This window comes from Syngnathus acus, chromosome 6 (genome assembly GCF_901709675.1).
Source record: "Syngnathus acus chromosome 6, fSynAcu1.2, whole genome shotgun sequence".
In the NCBI taxonomy this organism is placed as follows: Eukaryota; Metazoa; Chordata; class Actinopteri; order Syngnathiformes; family Syngnathidae; genus Syngnathus; species Syngnathus acus.
The window spans coordinates 3,418,428-3,432,427 of record NC_051092.1 but is presented as its reverse complement, the minus strand read 5'-3'; the positions used below and the strand labels follow the sequence as shown (position 1 = coordinate 3,432,427).

Here is a 14,000-nt window from a genome sequence, read left to right as displayed (position 1 = left end):
TTGTGATTTTAGAATTTTCCAGAAATAACTAAACCCAAAAATAAATTACACTATATAATAATAATAATTCGAACACTCTCTAGCAGGCTACAACCCCTCAGAAATAAATAAATAATTAATTTGCATATGTTTAGACAACATAAACCTACTGCTCACCAGTCAATACATTATTGAAATACTAATAATTGACTAATATTGACTTGAACTTCTCAGAATTTTATAGCCTGACTCACTGCATTCCTAATCCACACACATACACGCTCACTTACATACACACCGTTGCAGAAGACAGTTTAAAGATGTTCTTGTTCCTGCTTCAGTCACCCTGGGGCAGGCACAAGAATGCATGCAGGGCCTAGCTGGCTCTCTGACACACATGTAACTCCACTGCATGTCAAGTTACCCCCACATATATAACCCCCTCATATATGTAATCCCCACATATAAAGTTAAAAAAATGCCCCCCCCCACACACACACACACATACAAACACACCTACACACAGTAGTTTTCCACAGGAATCCCATCCAGGCCAGTGAATACTGCTTTCACTTATCCGTCTGGAATCGTCTCCAAGGAGCACAAAGCTTCTTTTTAGGCGCTACTAAAAATGTGAAAGTGCTTTTGAAGCTTGCAGTGTCAAGAAGACGAAGGGCAAGTGTGCTCTAATGTAGGAAAATTGTACCAGTGAGTCTTTTTTTCCGAACAAAATTGATCTTGAATAGGATATTGTTTGTGTTTTGGACTTTTCTGATGGGTAGCCATGGCAACGTTGTGCCAAGAATTCCCGTTAGCACGAGCTGGCGCTTAGGAATCTCCTGGTGAGGGAGTGGCGGCCATTTTCTCCTCCTCCTAGCAGGCCGCGGGGTCTCCCGGATAAAAACGTTCTGACTTGCTCTGTAATTTGGAGTCATCATTCTGCACTCACACACTCGCTTGCTCACATTTGTACACACACACACACACATAGACAGCCTTATTAAAATACACCGTGACTGTCCAAATACTTTTGTCTACCCTGTTGGAATGTTTTTCTGACTTTCATGAATTTCCACCATGGAGCTAATCTTGCTAGCGAGCAATACACAGTTCTGCAGACTTTCTGTGGGATGTCCCAATACTTTTGTCAATGCATCGTTTCATCCTCTTCAACATTTCTGAGTCAACAAATTCCACCATGTGTCACATTTGTCCCTCTCGTGCATTTTCTGAGTCCAGCATTCCCACACTTGTATCTTGTGTTAATTCCTCAGTCGCTGAGGGAGTGTTTTATTATGGCGCTCCGGTCTCCAAGGAAGCGTCTCCAAGGTTTCCGTCCTGCCTGCTCGCTGCTCCTCCGCCTTATTTGGAGCGAGCGCTTCCTGAACGCTCGCCAGGAAAGTGTGCGTCCAGCGACTTGACCGGGGATGCTGGGAAGAAAGCGAGCGTGGAGAGGGAGCTTTTTATAGACCACGATGCATTGGAACGTGTTTGCGAGTCTAGGAAGAAGGGAACCACGACGAAAAATTCTCCTATGGGAATCAAACTGTGACTTTCATTATGTTTTAAGAAGTCACATTTTAACATGAAGTTCGAAACACTTTTTAGCCATTATCTGTCAACGATGTTCACTGTTAGCATTTATTGTTAGCATTCCAGTGAGTGATGACGTTTCAGAGAGGGGAGGGGGGGGGGGGTCAGCGATAAGGCCTCCACTTGTAACAATGACAACAAAGCTCACACTTCCTGTTTGCTATAGCATCAATTCCACGGGCCATTAACGCAGGAAAAAAGCAAACACGTTACAGTCTCGTTATCGGACCCGCTACACACATCCTGGAAGCTGTACGTAATTCCTGCAGTGTGAGCTCATCATATCGAAAGGTTCCTGCTTTTATTTTATAGCCGTGGTGCTGATGTTTTCGGGAGCTCTTTGGAGGAGCTGATGACTTTAGAACAGAGTCAAGTGTAAGTTCAGAGGTCCTCCTCCTCCTCTGCCTCCTCCGCATGCTTGTAAGCAACATTCCTCGGAAAAGAGGAGGCAACCAGTCGGGAGGAGACCTCTCCCTTGTTGTTCTTAACTCAACGTGGGAGATCTGCTGGGTGGGTCATCTAAACATCTGTTGAAGCACCTGCCTAATACTGAGCAGCACATAGCGGCGTAGTTAAGAATCAAATAGTATACACCACCCAAATAGTGAGCAGCATGGAAAGACATGATTTGACAGCTGCCAAATACTGAGCCAGAGTCAGCAAAATAAAAGCACAAAGACCTCCACTTTCCTCTGCATTGATTTAAAGGCATGGACATCACTTTCTAGAGACTGACTCTACAAAATCATAGCCTGGCAGCATTATTTTGCAAATTTCCCCCCAAAAAAATAAAAGCACGAATATCTCCACTTTATAAAACGTGCTCCTGATGATTCGTCTCTTCCTGTATTTGGACACGGCACCTCTCTTGCATGAAGTGGTGTAAACTTTCACTGCTTCCTGTTCTTGAAAACTTCACTTGGATGCTCCATTTGTGTTCAAAGACTAAACAGAGCTCTCCACTATTGGAAAGCAGCCCTTAAACTCGCAATTTCACATTTTAACCACACTTTCTTTCTCTCTATCCCCGCAAAAAAGAAAAAAAATTCAATATGGTCGTCATGGTTCTTTCCTCTCAGTGACTCACTCTTGCCATACGTACCTGTGCATACCGATTATTTATTTAGTCTGTCAAACTTAATAGTAACACCAAAGTGATGGCACACACACGCGCACACACAACCACACACGCATGACACACTGGAAGATTGCTGTGATGTGGTTGCCATGGTGACAGAAGACAGATTACATCCTAAATATTCATACATTATTTTTTTAAATGTTTTCAACTTTAAAAAAATAGCACCTTGTACTTTATGGCAACTGGTGCAGTGAGAAACTTTGAAAAGGATTTATGTGTTTCAAATTCATGGGAGTGGTAAAACTATTTTAAAAATCTTTCTTTATACAGTCTCTCTTCTGCTACTTTTAACTGTCCAGCGAATGTTTATTATTTTTCATCAAGGAGAAAGTTCAATGTTTCCGAATCATCCATCAAAATGTTGCTAATCGCTGAACATTATTTGGAAGTGAGTCACTGGGAATGAAATAAAGCATGATATCGTCCGCCGCAATTCTGCCCGCCTTAGAAACGAGGGAGAGTTTGTCAAAAGGGCCGAGAGGGAAACCCGAGGAATTCCTTCCAAAGCACATCAAGTAGTGCGTTGACGCACACGCTGGCTGACACACTCTCACATCTGCGCCACAAAGAGGGAAAAGCCTGGGCGAGGCCACGTGGAACATTCAATTCAGGGATTTCCTCACACACCCTCGTCCTCGTCGTGTCCCGAGCGTTGTGTGTTTCCGGAGCCCTGGCGTGCCAAAACGACACCCCAGAGAGGGTCCTCCTGGCCTCGCTTAAAGAGGCGGGAATCAGCTGGCCGCTTCCGTCTATTGTTAGAGCGAGGAAAATAATATCCCCGACAAACATCCCAGCTGCTGAAACCAAAAGGTAGGAATGTGGTGATGCTTGGGAAAAAGAAAAACGTCACAACAACATCCTTTGCCACTGATGCTAAATATCCTAGCGCAGCATACAAGTGCTTAATATCAATATGATTGTTATAAAATTAGATTGAGATACCAAAAATCGAAAAAAAAGTCATGATAAGGCAATTGTGTGATTTTTGATAATAACATCTGATCATCAATTGCAATGTCTAAACTGAAAATTGATATTTGAGACTTGCATCAATAAAATTATCGGGATACTTAGCTAATTATACTGATACAGGTATCATATCACGATACGAAACCAGAACTCCGAAAATATCAATGATGCCAATGATACTGAATATCTCCCACTATCACGATACAGCTATTGGATGATAATCGACACATATACCGTATCACGATATCAACATTTTGTCCTTTTACTACCCTTAACAAAACAACACAATCAGCAGCAGATACGATATTACAACATATCGATGATGATATCAATATCAAAACACATTGATAACCAAAGAAATATCAAAGTAAACAGCAACAGTATCTAACTGATATGATTTTCGCCTCTGTCTACAAGGGGGGGGAAATATTCTGAGAGCACCTGAGTGCTGGAATGTCCTGACAGGCCCCAAGGAAAATAGCTGAAACAATGCGTGCAGATGAGAGACTCGGGCGGGGCTCGCACACTTACACAATGGCAACACAGTACGCGTAAACACACACACACACACACACACACACGCACATTCCTTGCGAAGCTCCGTGGAGCTGCTCTTTGTGAGTTGGCGGTATTTATTGGAGGTGTTCAAGAGGCCAGCTTGGAAACTGACATGAGGACTGAGCTTCCCGTTCATGCGCTTAAGACTTATTATCCTCGCTCGGAATGACATGGGAACGTGTACGCTGCCATGTTGCACTCCTTACGGGGTGGGGGGCATCAACTCATTTCAACCTACTTTGGTGGCAAAATTCCCTTGGCATGCCAAACACCAACATGACATCAGCAGCATCTGCTTCCTGTCATCGCTGTTTGCATCATCGTTGACATACAACACGCTAGTTCGCCGTACCACCTGGAGACAGGAAGGTAAAAGACGGCCAATGGGTGTGGCGGTAGGGGGGGGGGGGGGTTCCCGGTGGGCTTGGGAAAGTCTTGGAGAAATGTTCCAGTGTTGAACTGGTTACGCCGTGACATCTCCGGATTAGCGGGAGTGAGCGAGTAGCACATTTTCCAAACAGTTTCCCTCCTTCCCTTTTCACAAGCGAGTGGAAAAAACTTTGGATGACTTCATCGGTAAGGTTGTTTTCCTGAAGCATAGCTTTCATGATTCGCAAGTGGGGGCAAAAGCTTTGTATGTTGGTGCTGGGCACATTTGGAAAGTGACAATGAAAGCCTTGTTTTACAAGGGATTTTCTATTTTTCTAATTTGGGAGTTGGTCAGATGGAAGTGCCGTTTGGGAATCACTTGACCAATTTGGCACACAATATTAATATTGTAATATTTGGATCATCTGGTTACTTTATGCAATAATTTTTTTCGATTATTTGGCTGATTAATCGGTTATCAGAATTTTATTGTAATTGGCAACGGCCAACAAAAAACAAAAGGCCCTCCTGACCCTAAAGTGAACCTTCGCTTTATGCTAACATTTGAAGATTAAGGCTCGAATTGTTCTTTCACTTCTCATAAAAACAAAAACACACAAGTTAAGCGAGTGTTGTTTTTGCAGCCGCGTTCCTAAAGGTTACAAAAACTAAGCGGGACCACTATTGCGTCTGGCTGTAGGTATGATAGCGATGCTGACAGGAGGAGGAAGAAGAGAAGCAAGAGCGGGTTGGACCGAAACTCAAAAGACTTAAACCTGAGCATGATGGGAATGATGTAAACAAAGTACCGTTTTTTTCCATGTATAATGCGCCCCCATGTATAATACGCACCCTAAAAATGGCATGTTGATGCTGGAAAAAAGCCTGTACCCATGTACAATACGCACCCAAATTTTGACTCCTACTTAAGTCCGTAAACGTAAAATTATTTCAGAAAAAAGATCATCTTTGGGAACAACCGAATGTTATTCTGCCGGTCAGTATCACTGCGCATGCGCTAGCAAACTCGATAGCGAAGAAATGTTTCGGATTTGTGTAGGGTACATTGTGACAGCAAACGAGCAGGTGATCGAGCAAGCGTCTGATACGAGAGCATTGCGTTCGTATCAGACGCTTGCTCGATCACCTGCTCGTTTGCTGTCACAATGTACCCTACACAAATCCGAAACATTTGTTGCGGCTCCGAGTCACGACGAGGGGCAAGTTTTGGTTTCCAAGGGTGTTTTTATTCCTCTTCAACGTCTCTCCCATACAGAGCCGCCTTTTTCACATGTCCGCACGTCACTTTCCTCTCTTTTCATCTGATCGCGGTGGTGCCTTTACGGGCAGTCGGAGAAATCAACGCCAACAAAAAAAATACATCCAGCCTAGTTAAGACCATACCAAAGACTATAAAAATGGGACCCATTGCCTTCCTGCGTGTGTGACGATCATTGGGACTTAAAAAAAATTGGGTGCGTATTATACATGGGGGCGCATTATACACGGGAAAAAAATGGTAGTTAAATTTTGCGCATTATACATGGAAAAAAACGGTATACACACAAGTGACAGTGTCACAAAAGCTAATGGCCAATGGACACCAGGGGGCGTTTACGTTAACACCTAACACTCAGCGTTCGGAAGCAGTTACCGGGTTCAATTTGAACGGCAAAGTCGGTAACCGATCTTCAATGTCAGCTCCGTGTTAATTTGCGCTATCTCCATGTGGCCTCATTTCCCAGCTGACTCGCTACCACTAGCGCCCTCTGCAGGAGACACTGATGCAAAACACTAAGAGAAGCTCTCAATCTAGTTCCAATGTTTGTAGGAGGAAACCTCCAGAAGGAAAGTTGTCATACCAGAAGCATCTCTTTGACCTGCTCCGGTTTACCTTTGACCTCAGCTTATCCCTGGTTACAAACTAATGAGTGCAAACGAGATAAGTTCCGCCTCCTCCTCTGTGCAGAACGAGAAGTGCGCTAGCGCTTCCATGACAGAGTCAGGAATGTGCGGAGTCCTTGTATGGTCATAAACATGGAGCACTGCCTTGGCCTCCTCAAGCTGCTGTATAACATTGTTCTCGTGAAGATGGTGGACGACCACGCCCAGCAAACAGACTGTACTAGTTGACAGTCAGGTGCTGCATCCAGATCATAATAAAAGTCAAAAAAACGCCTGAGTGACTACGAGGGTTGGATTTGTCCCATCATGGTGTAACCCCGCCCCCCAAATGTTCAGGTTAAAATCCTACAAACATTTCCCATCCTACTTCCACACTCGCTGATAAATTCCATGAGTGGACGACGACGCCTCGTGACAAACGCTAACCTTACCTTTGACCTCTTGGAGGACGCCAGTGACAAAATCCACACTTCCACGGTCCACTCCTCGCATGTAGGTGACACACGCGCATGCTATATTTATGTACTATGATCAATCTGTTGAAATTGAGGGTGAGAAAGGGGTTAATGCCTCTGGCCTTTCATGCTTGGCGGAGGTAATGAGTCACGGCAAACAGCTGCATTGTATTTTCACAACACAATGGAAGCACTCATCACGGTCCAGCTGCTCACCGGCGTTGCCGTGAGGCAGAACCGCGCTCTCGCATTGTTACACACGCCGGCGAAGGTCCGCAAGCGCATCGTTTGATTGTGGGGAGTTTGAGGCTTGTGGAATTCTGCTGCACCCTTTTTCCAACTTTCCATGTTTGCCAGCGCAGCACACACAATAGCAGGAAGGGGAAACTTCATGGGAAGCGTGTGTGTGAGTGCGTGCAAAAAAGTACTGCAACCTTGCCTTAAGTGTTCATACTTTTGCACATAAAGAAATAAGTTTTAATGAAACGCAAACTTTCAATCGCATTTTGTGATTAATTTAATTTATTATTATATTTATAATTTATTTATGAACTTGTAAATTCTTACTTTGTTAGTATTATTACAAGAGGATAGGAGTTGACTAGCCATGCTGTACAGCCTGGAATATATCAATTGAATGTAGAATATTTGAAAGCAAATCCTAAAAGCGTCCCTGGGTGGGCTCGAACCACCAACCTTTCGGTTAACAGCCGAACGCGCTAACCGATTGCGCCACAGAGACGATGCGGACAAAGCCGATTACTGACACCACATAGTTCGGTACAAAGGTCAAACCATTTGAGCAGAACAAGTCAACAAAGATTATGTTTAAATCTGCCATCAAAATGCCACTTTCGAAAACCACTACACTAGCAGCCTTCAGTTCTCATCTGCACTTTCGTCACGGAAATATTTGAGTAAGGAAAATTGGGTTTGATAAGAGCAAGTCAGTCGGTTCACATTTGTTCAACAGGTGCGCTCGCATCAATGTGAACATAATAAAACATTCAAAAGGTTATTTACGATCCCAGAGTACGCAGCGTGGAAGATATTTTGGTTTTAGAGTTGAACACGGAGTAATTTGCATCATGCAAATTCTCTTTTCGCCTCTTAACGCAAATCCTCACGCAGCTCAATGCAAAACAAAACAGCAGTCTAACAATCACATTGATTTGTTAAAGTTCATGAAAAAACTATTTTTATGGGTGTGAATTTAATTTTTATTAAAATTTTTAAGTTTCTAGTTTTGAGGGATTTTTTTTGTCAGGCTAACAATTATAAGTGAAACATTACATATTACGGTGTGGTTTATACTGAGAAATCATTTTTAAATAATGACTTTGTATATATTCATTAGGGAAAAACAACCCAAAACTAAATGATAAACAATTTATTTAAAATAATAATATAAATTATAAGCAAAAAAGTTTTGACACACACTATTTTGGTATTGAATAAAATGAGATCGTGTACCCACTGCGGTGGCAAATGTGTGTGTAAATAAAATGAGTGAAGCTGCTACGTGGCTACCTGTCAATCTCAATTCGACCGCGCCCACCAAACTCTTTCCTGCTTCGACCTCACAGACGTGTTGGCAGTTCCGTTTGCTTCTTGCGTACACTGGCGCCTCCTGCAGGCACATGGAACAATTGCAGTCATTGAATTGGTTGACAAAGTGGTTGTCACATTAGATTTGAATGAAGGGGAAGTAGCCGTGAGGCCATCGGAGACAATGGCGTTCCTCGGGAGATGAAGCTTCCTGGAATTGTCAATAGTTTCCAACCTCAGGAGAAAAAAAGCATGAAAGCTTCATGACAATTTTTTCCATCACGCCATCATACAGTACATGACCCATATAAGGCAAACATAACTTTTTATCCTTTTGATGTTGAAAATTTGATTTCTGGAAATGGCTGTTGAGGGAAAAAAAAAAAAAAAGGCAGACTTCTTGAGTCTTTGGCTCGAGACTTCTTGATCGGCCAAATTTCTTACTCCCATGTGACACTGGCTCCGGGGTCTGAGTTTCCACAAAATTCCCTGGTGCACAACGGCGAATAATCAAACTTGCTATGCTACAGTCACACGCAATAACAAAAACATGATTATTTTTCGAAATTTGTCACCCAGGCGTCAAAGTAACCCTTGTTTTAATTTTATTTAAAATCTCTTCAGAAACATCTTTTAAGGAAATTACCCTAAAATGGCCGCTTCAAACCAAAATGACAAAATTCCTCTCTTTTCACGCATGGCTTGTGCCTTTTTTGTGGGTCTACTCATAATAAACATGCGTACCAAATTTCATTTTTTTTTAGTATCGCCCATTGGTTTAGTATACTGTACATGCTTCAAATTTCACACCAGAATGCATATATGGCAAATATTCAGTCAATAACTCATATTTTAATGAAAAAGCAGTTTTCAGTAGTTACATGGCTGAGACCTGTAGTAAAAAAAAAAAAAAAGGTGCAGACTTTGAAGGCCCTCGTACAAATGGCTTCACCTCAACGCCGCGTGGCTATCTTAAATCCACGCCCGCCATCTTGACTCAGGCATCTAGGCGGGAGTGTTCTTCTTGCACTCGACGGAGCAAAACAACCGTCCCTGGGCCGCCATGAAACGCTGGCCCATCAGAACCTTGGCGCAGCCCGAGCACTTGAAGCACTCCGGGGCGGCGTGCCAGTGGTGCTCGCCGTAGGACACGCGCTGAGCCTCGGGCTCCACCGCCCCGCCGCACCCGGAACATTTCTGTAGACGACCGACAAACAACGTAGTCAGCGTTAAACCGCTAACAATATTTGCAGATTGACCAAGGTGGAGTACCCAGTTTAAAAAACAAAACAAAAAAAAAACTAGCTAATGAGAGACTTTCGAGAAAGAAAGCGTGACCGAGGTTGCACCGCCTTACCGCAGCGTAGTTTTTCATGTAGCAAGGCGTGCAGACGGGCTTGTCCTGCTCCATCACGTACGTCTCTCCGGCCAGAACCAGGTCGCAGTCGAAGCAGCAAAAATGTTTCAAGTGCCAGTTTTGGCCCTCGGCCTGCGTGTACTCATTACAGAAGATCAGCTGCGGAGGAACAAAAGCGCTTAAGATGTTGATCAAGAACAATAAGATGAATGACACACACTTGAACAAACATGTTCAGAACGGTACCATCTCTACGGATCTCACCTCGTCGCAGCCGCCGCAGCGCGGCTTCTCGCTGTCGCCGTAGTGACGACCGCAGTAGAGCTTTCCGCGCTTCCAGAAGTAGATCATGTCCACCAGCAGCTCGTTGCAGGTGCAGCACACGAAGCAGGCCGGGTGCCACAGCTTGTCGTAGCCGGCCCGCTCGGCGTACACGGCCGGGTCGCCGACGCGCATCGGCTGATTGCAGTGGCGGCACGACTGCGGGGTTTGGAGAGAAGGTGACCGTTTTTTTTTCTTCTTTCATTCAATACATTTCATTCAATTGGCCATTATTGGTGATCTATGCCACAGGAGAGGAGTCTAAAATACACATCAAAAGTCCTCACGCCGGTTTGTTAAATGCAAGGAAACGTTGGCTAATTGTTGCTGAAAGATTAGCCGCTCTGGCGCGTCGCGTTCATTGTTGCGCCAAGAACAAAACCTTGCTCGGTGCCAAACAAGCACACAATGCGCCGTACGCCCACAACAGCCAGACTTCCATCACCGGAATACTTTGATGTGACATTGGCGACTGGCTGCACATTTGATGCGTATTAAAATCGACTTTTGACACAATGTTGCCAAATACGAACATCAAATTCCTTACGAAGCTTTGCTGCGGGGCTCCCGGGGCGCCCATGGCTCCAGCGGTGGTACCCACGGCAGCTCCAACAGACGTGGACCCTGCAACTCCAGCGGCCCCCTTGACACCCACTGCTCCCGGTCCGGCCGCTCCAGCAGCACCCGGGCCGCCCTGACCCGCCGCCGCCTGGATTAGAACCATCTCCTCGGGCAGCCGCACGTCACCGATACCCAAGGCCTCGTCCTTGTACTTGCGCACAAACTGCTGCATCTGTTTGACTTCGGCCGGGCTCAGCTCGTGGCACTTGGTCGGGTCCTGGTCGTGCTCGGGCAGCTGGCGGGCCATCTGTTGGCGGCGGTAGGCGGCGCCTTCAGTGCCCGCCACGGGGCGTTTCTCAGGCGGGAGCAGCTCGATGTAGCGCACCGCCTGCGAGGAAAGGAAGCAAAAAAAAATACATCAACCAATCACAGAAGAGGGACGTGAAAATATTTGAGAGCAAGATACGAGTGGAGACCAAACAACCAGCACAGCATGTTCAGCCCTTTGTTAAAAAAAAAAAGAGGCAGATTTCACTTCCACTATTAATCAATCAAATTCTTATTGATTACTTGATGGATTTTGAAGGCCATGCCTCCAGAAAACTTACCACATATTTGTTAGCCACAGGTGGCGCCCACTCGTATGTGACAGACTTGAGAGGAGTTTCGTTGGCGACAAGCACCACGTTGGCAGCGGTGGTATTGACAGAAACGCTCGGTGCGTTCGCCTTGACGGGGGCAACGCCAGCCGGGCGTGGCCGGACGCCGCCGCCTAACGCCGTAGCTCCCGAAGTTGCAGTAGACGGGACGGACGCCGTACCTCCCGAGGCTGCGGCAGACGGGACGGACGCCGTACTTCCCGAGGCTGCGGCAGACGGGACAGAACCAGCAGCGGTGGCAGCGGTGGTGTGAGGCACTGTTGCGGTGACGGAGGCAGGTAACACGGTGTGGGCGGTGCCCGGCAACACGGTTTGGGCGGTGGCGGGGCCGCCCAGCGTGATGGTGACGGCGTTGCCGCGATACACGGGGACGCCGTCTGTCTTCAGCTTGGCAATGAGGCCGGTGTACTTGGTGTCCTCAAAGAGCTTCCCCACCTGCATGGACATTCAGGCAAATCAAAAAGAGCAAGAGCAAAAAAGAGATAAAGAAATCTGTATCTAAAATAGAGACGGAAATTTGCAAGTCTCCCAACCTTTTTGTTCTCCTCCGAGTTCATCTGCACATTGTGTTCCGCGAGACCGCACTTGCAATTACGACAGATTTTTCTGCAACATACGAAAATGGGAAAACAACTCAAAGTGTGTTTCCAAATGCGCGCTGACAAATGAGTTGAATTTTGGCAACGTCAGCAATTATGATCACCATTGTTTATGACTGCTATTACGTGTACATAGATGTGGGTTCACATGGTAATGATTATGGTTGAAGATGAAGACCACTACGTAAGCATTAACTGAACCACTTAGCCAAGAGTAGATTCCTGACAAGTTAAGGCACTAAAAAAGGGAGCCTCTGCGTCGTGACATCAGTCGAGTGTTGCCAATTAAATCTGCGAGCCACTGATCCCAGTCTAAGGCCACACGCTGGGAATTTGCTGGAATCTTGCAAGTGAGTCACTGTGTGAGTCAGTGTCTTGTGTTTAACAAAAGCGGCCTTGTCACTTGGGAATGAACTTCACTGCTGGAGACTGTTTGCCCCTCAACAAGAAGGACAAGCTGCTTCGTATTTCTTTTTGGATTTCCCCCCCCCCCCCCTCTGTGTTATTCTTTTAGCATGTGTTTACATTTTCCTGCGGTTAGTTTGTGAATCGGTGAGTTCAGGCTCGGGTGGACAATTAATCATCTAAAGCAACTTTCGAGGGCCACGTGTAGAAAAGTAGGATGATACATTTCAGCCTTGGTGGAGTTCTCACCTCCAGAAATGAAGCTCGAAGCCTTCGCATTTATCTTTACACTTGAGGCAGGAGGCGCCCGCACCAAACTCATGTCCCAGCGTCATCTGAAACACAAATAATACGTTAAGAAGACATTTCATTAGGTACGCAACATTGCTTTGCGACCAATATGGTCGGCGGGTCCGTCTATGGTTTCTCAATAACGCTGACTCAGAAAAGCTCCTAATGTGTCACGTCCTCTTTTATGAATTTTCAACTGCAACACAAAAGATCACTGATCAACATTCAACTTCACGCCTGTCAAAACACGTCAAGATGTTGGCGAGGGTGACGTCATTTGTGGGTGCAACAAGACAGCTATGGGGATGAGCTTTCAGTATTTATCGCCACCGGGGATTATAATTTAGCAAACCCGTCTGGGTCATCTGGCAGGTCAACAAAACATCAGTTCATGCGTCTATGAACACACGAACAAAGACGCCCCGCCCCCTAAATGGGACTGATTTTATTTGATCTGAAACTAAAAACAAAAAACGTGGTGTTTACTAAACCTACGAGGTTAAATCACTGTAAACTGAACCAGACCCATGTCATAAATGATCAATTTGGTTACGACAGACAAAAGCAAAGTTAACACTCAATAAAGTTCAAAAAGTGACACGATTTTATTAAAGGTGTCAAACTTATTAGCTGGAAAAACTTTTTGATTAGCGACCAGTGACGACCACCTTGCACTGCGTCCTCCTCTCGCACCTCAGCAGGGCGTTGACTCACCTTTTTCACTTCCTTCTCGATCTCCATGTTCGCTTCTCTCGGCTTCGTAAACACACTAACCGAACCGGGTGAACGCTGCTGGGAAAACTGTGACAAATTAACGGTAAATAGGAGAGGATGAGACACTGGACACTACAAACAGACCGGTTTTGATGCCACTTTCGGTTCGGGAAGGCAGCCCGCTACGAACAACCGTCAAGTTATCACTGCTAAAGACAACATTTCTGGTGTTGATGGAAATAATAAGATGAGATCAAATACATTTACGACAAGTTATTCGATTGTTTCGGTTGTTTTACTATAATTCTGCACGACATACTAATGTAATAGTTTTTTCTTTTTTCTTTAATAATTCGTGCCATCATTTTTATCATAGCAAAGCTTCACAGTTATTTTATTTTGAAATTGACCATGCCGTACTTCTTCATTTTCCACGCTAGCTTTATAAGTCTGCGGGTCCCGTTCACTTTCACATATGTCCCGAGAGGCGCTGACAGATGTTCCTTCAGGCCAATAAGACGATGAAATGAAATCAGCCAATCGACGGTTAGAGAAGGCGGGCCCTCCGCCTGACAA

General features: G+C 45.2%; 1 protein-coding gene and 1 non-coding gene across 2 annotated transcripts; both read right to left on the bottom strand.

Moving 5' to 3' along the window:
- Nucleotides 1–7,637: 7,637 nt before the first annotated feature.
- trnan-guu lies at nucleotides 7,638–7,711 on the bottom strand. The gene has a single exon. It is a non-coding gene; the product is annotated as a tRNA-Asn (tRNA).
- Nucleotides 7,712–9,237: 1,526 nt separating this feature from the next.
- On the bottom strand, nucleotides 9,238–13,637 carry tes (testis derived transcript (3 LIM domains)). Its single transcript, XM_037255292.1, has 8 exons — nucleotides 13,425–13,637; nucleotides 12,669–12,754; nucleotides 11,949–12,021; nucleotides 11,365–11,850; nucleotides 10,743–11,144; nucleotides 10,139–10,354; nucleotides 9,875–10,033; nucleotides 9,238–9,714 (listed from the first exon to the last, which is right to left on the bottom strand). Exons 1-8 carry the CDS (start codon nucleotides 13,449–13,451, stop codon nucleotides 9,523–9,525), a joined length of 1,641 nt encoding a protein of 546 aa, XP_037111187.1. The 5' UTR covers nucleotides 13,452–13,637; the 3' UTR covers nucleotides 9,238–9,522.
- Between the last annotated feature and the right edge of the window lie 363 nt (nucleotides 13,638–14,000).